This window comes from Nannospalax galili, unplaced genomic scaffold (assembly GCF_000622305.1).
Source record: "Nannospalax galili isolate Female #2095 unplaced genomic scaffold, S.galili_v1.0 C47670527, whole genome shotgun sequence".
Taxonomy (NCBI): Eukaryota; Metazoa; Chordata; class Mammalia; order Rodentia; family Spalacidae; genus Nannospalax; species Nannospalax galili.
Window position 1 is genome coordinate 1 of NW_008450692.1, and position 557 is coordinate 557.

Below are 557 nucleotides of genomic sequence, written 5' to 3' on the forward strand. Positions count from 1 at the left end.
TCAGGAGGGCAGCGAGCACCAAGGCCAAGGGATTCCTGGTCTAATTTCAGTTTCTCGGCACCAGTCAAGCAGGGCATCTACATATTTATTTTATTTTATTTTTTTAGATAGGGCCTCAACAAACCTTTAGCCTCAAGAAATCCTGTTGCCCCAGACTCTTGAGGGACTGGGGCTTTTAAGGGCAGACACTGTGCTCAGCCAGTAACAGCCTTCTGATGAAAGCAAAACACAGATATATTATAGAAAACCGGAATTTTGATGCTGGAGAGGTTGAGGTGGTAGGGACTTGGTGCTGAAACTTACGATGCTGTTCTTCAGCGACGGTGACCAAAGCCTCCAAGACTTTTATGCCCTCCTGAAGGACCTGCAGCTCACTGGTGTCTTCAGGCATCCTCTTGTTGATTTCCTGCAGGTTGTCCACTATGGCAGATGCTAATGAGTAAATGTATGGGTAGGCAATGGCTGCATTTGGAGACTGGAAAATGGAATGAAGGAGCTGATAGGTTTTCATTTGCACCTAATCAGGTAAAAGACAAGAATAAATCATAAATTAAAAA

General features: G+C 44.3%; 1 protein-coding gene across 1 annotated transcript; it reads right to left on the reverse strand.

The window, feature by feature from the left end:
• Positions 1-126: 126 nt before the first annotated feature.
• LOC115069081 (HEAT repeat-containing protein 5A-like) lies at positions 127-513 on the reverse strand. Its single transcript, XM_029560312.1, has 2 exons — positions 304-513; positions 127-212 (listed from the first exon to the last, which is right to left on the reverse strand). Exons 1-2 carry the CDS (start codon positions 509-511, stop codon positions 133-135), a joined length of 288 nt encoding a protein of 95 aa, XP_029416172.1. The 5' UTR covers positions 512-513; the 3' UTR covers positions 127-132.
• Between the last annotated feature and the right edge of the window lie 44 nt (positions 514-557).

Bases quoted from the DNA above. Each gene is read 5' to 3' on its own strand.
- LOC115069081 (XM_029560312.1), bottom strand. From the start codon at position 511: ATGAAAACCTATCAGCTCCTTCATTCCATTTTCCAGTCTCCAAATGCA. The intron at 213-303 runs GTAAGTTTCAGC...TGCTTTCATCAG, and splicing joins CGTCGCTGAAGAACAGCATC to AAGGCTGTTACTGGCTGAGC.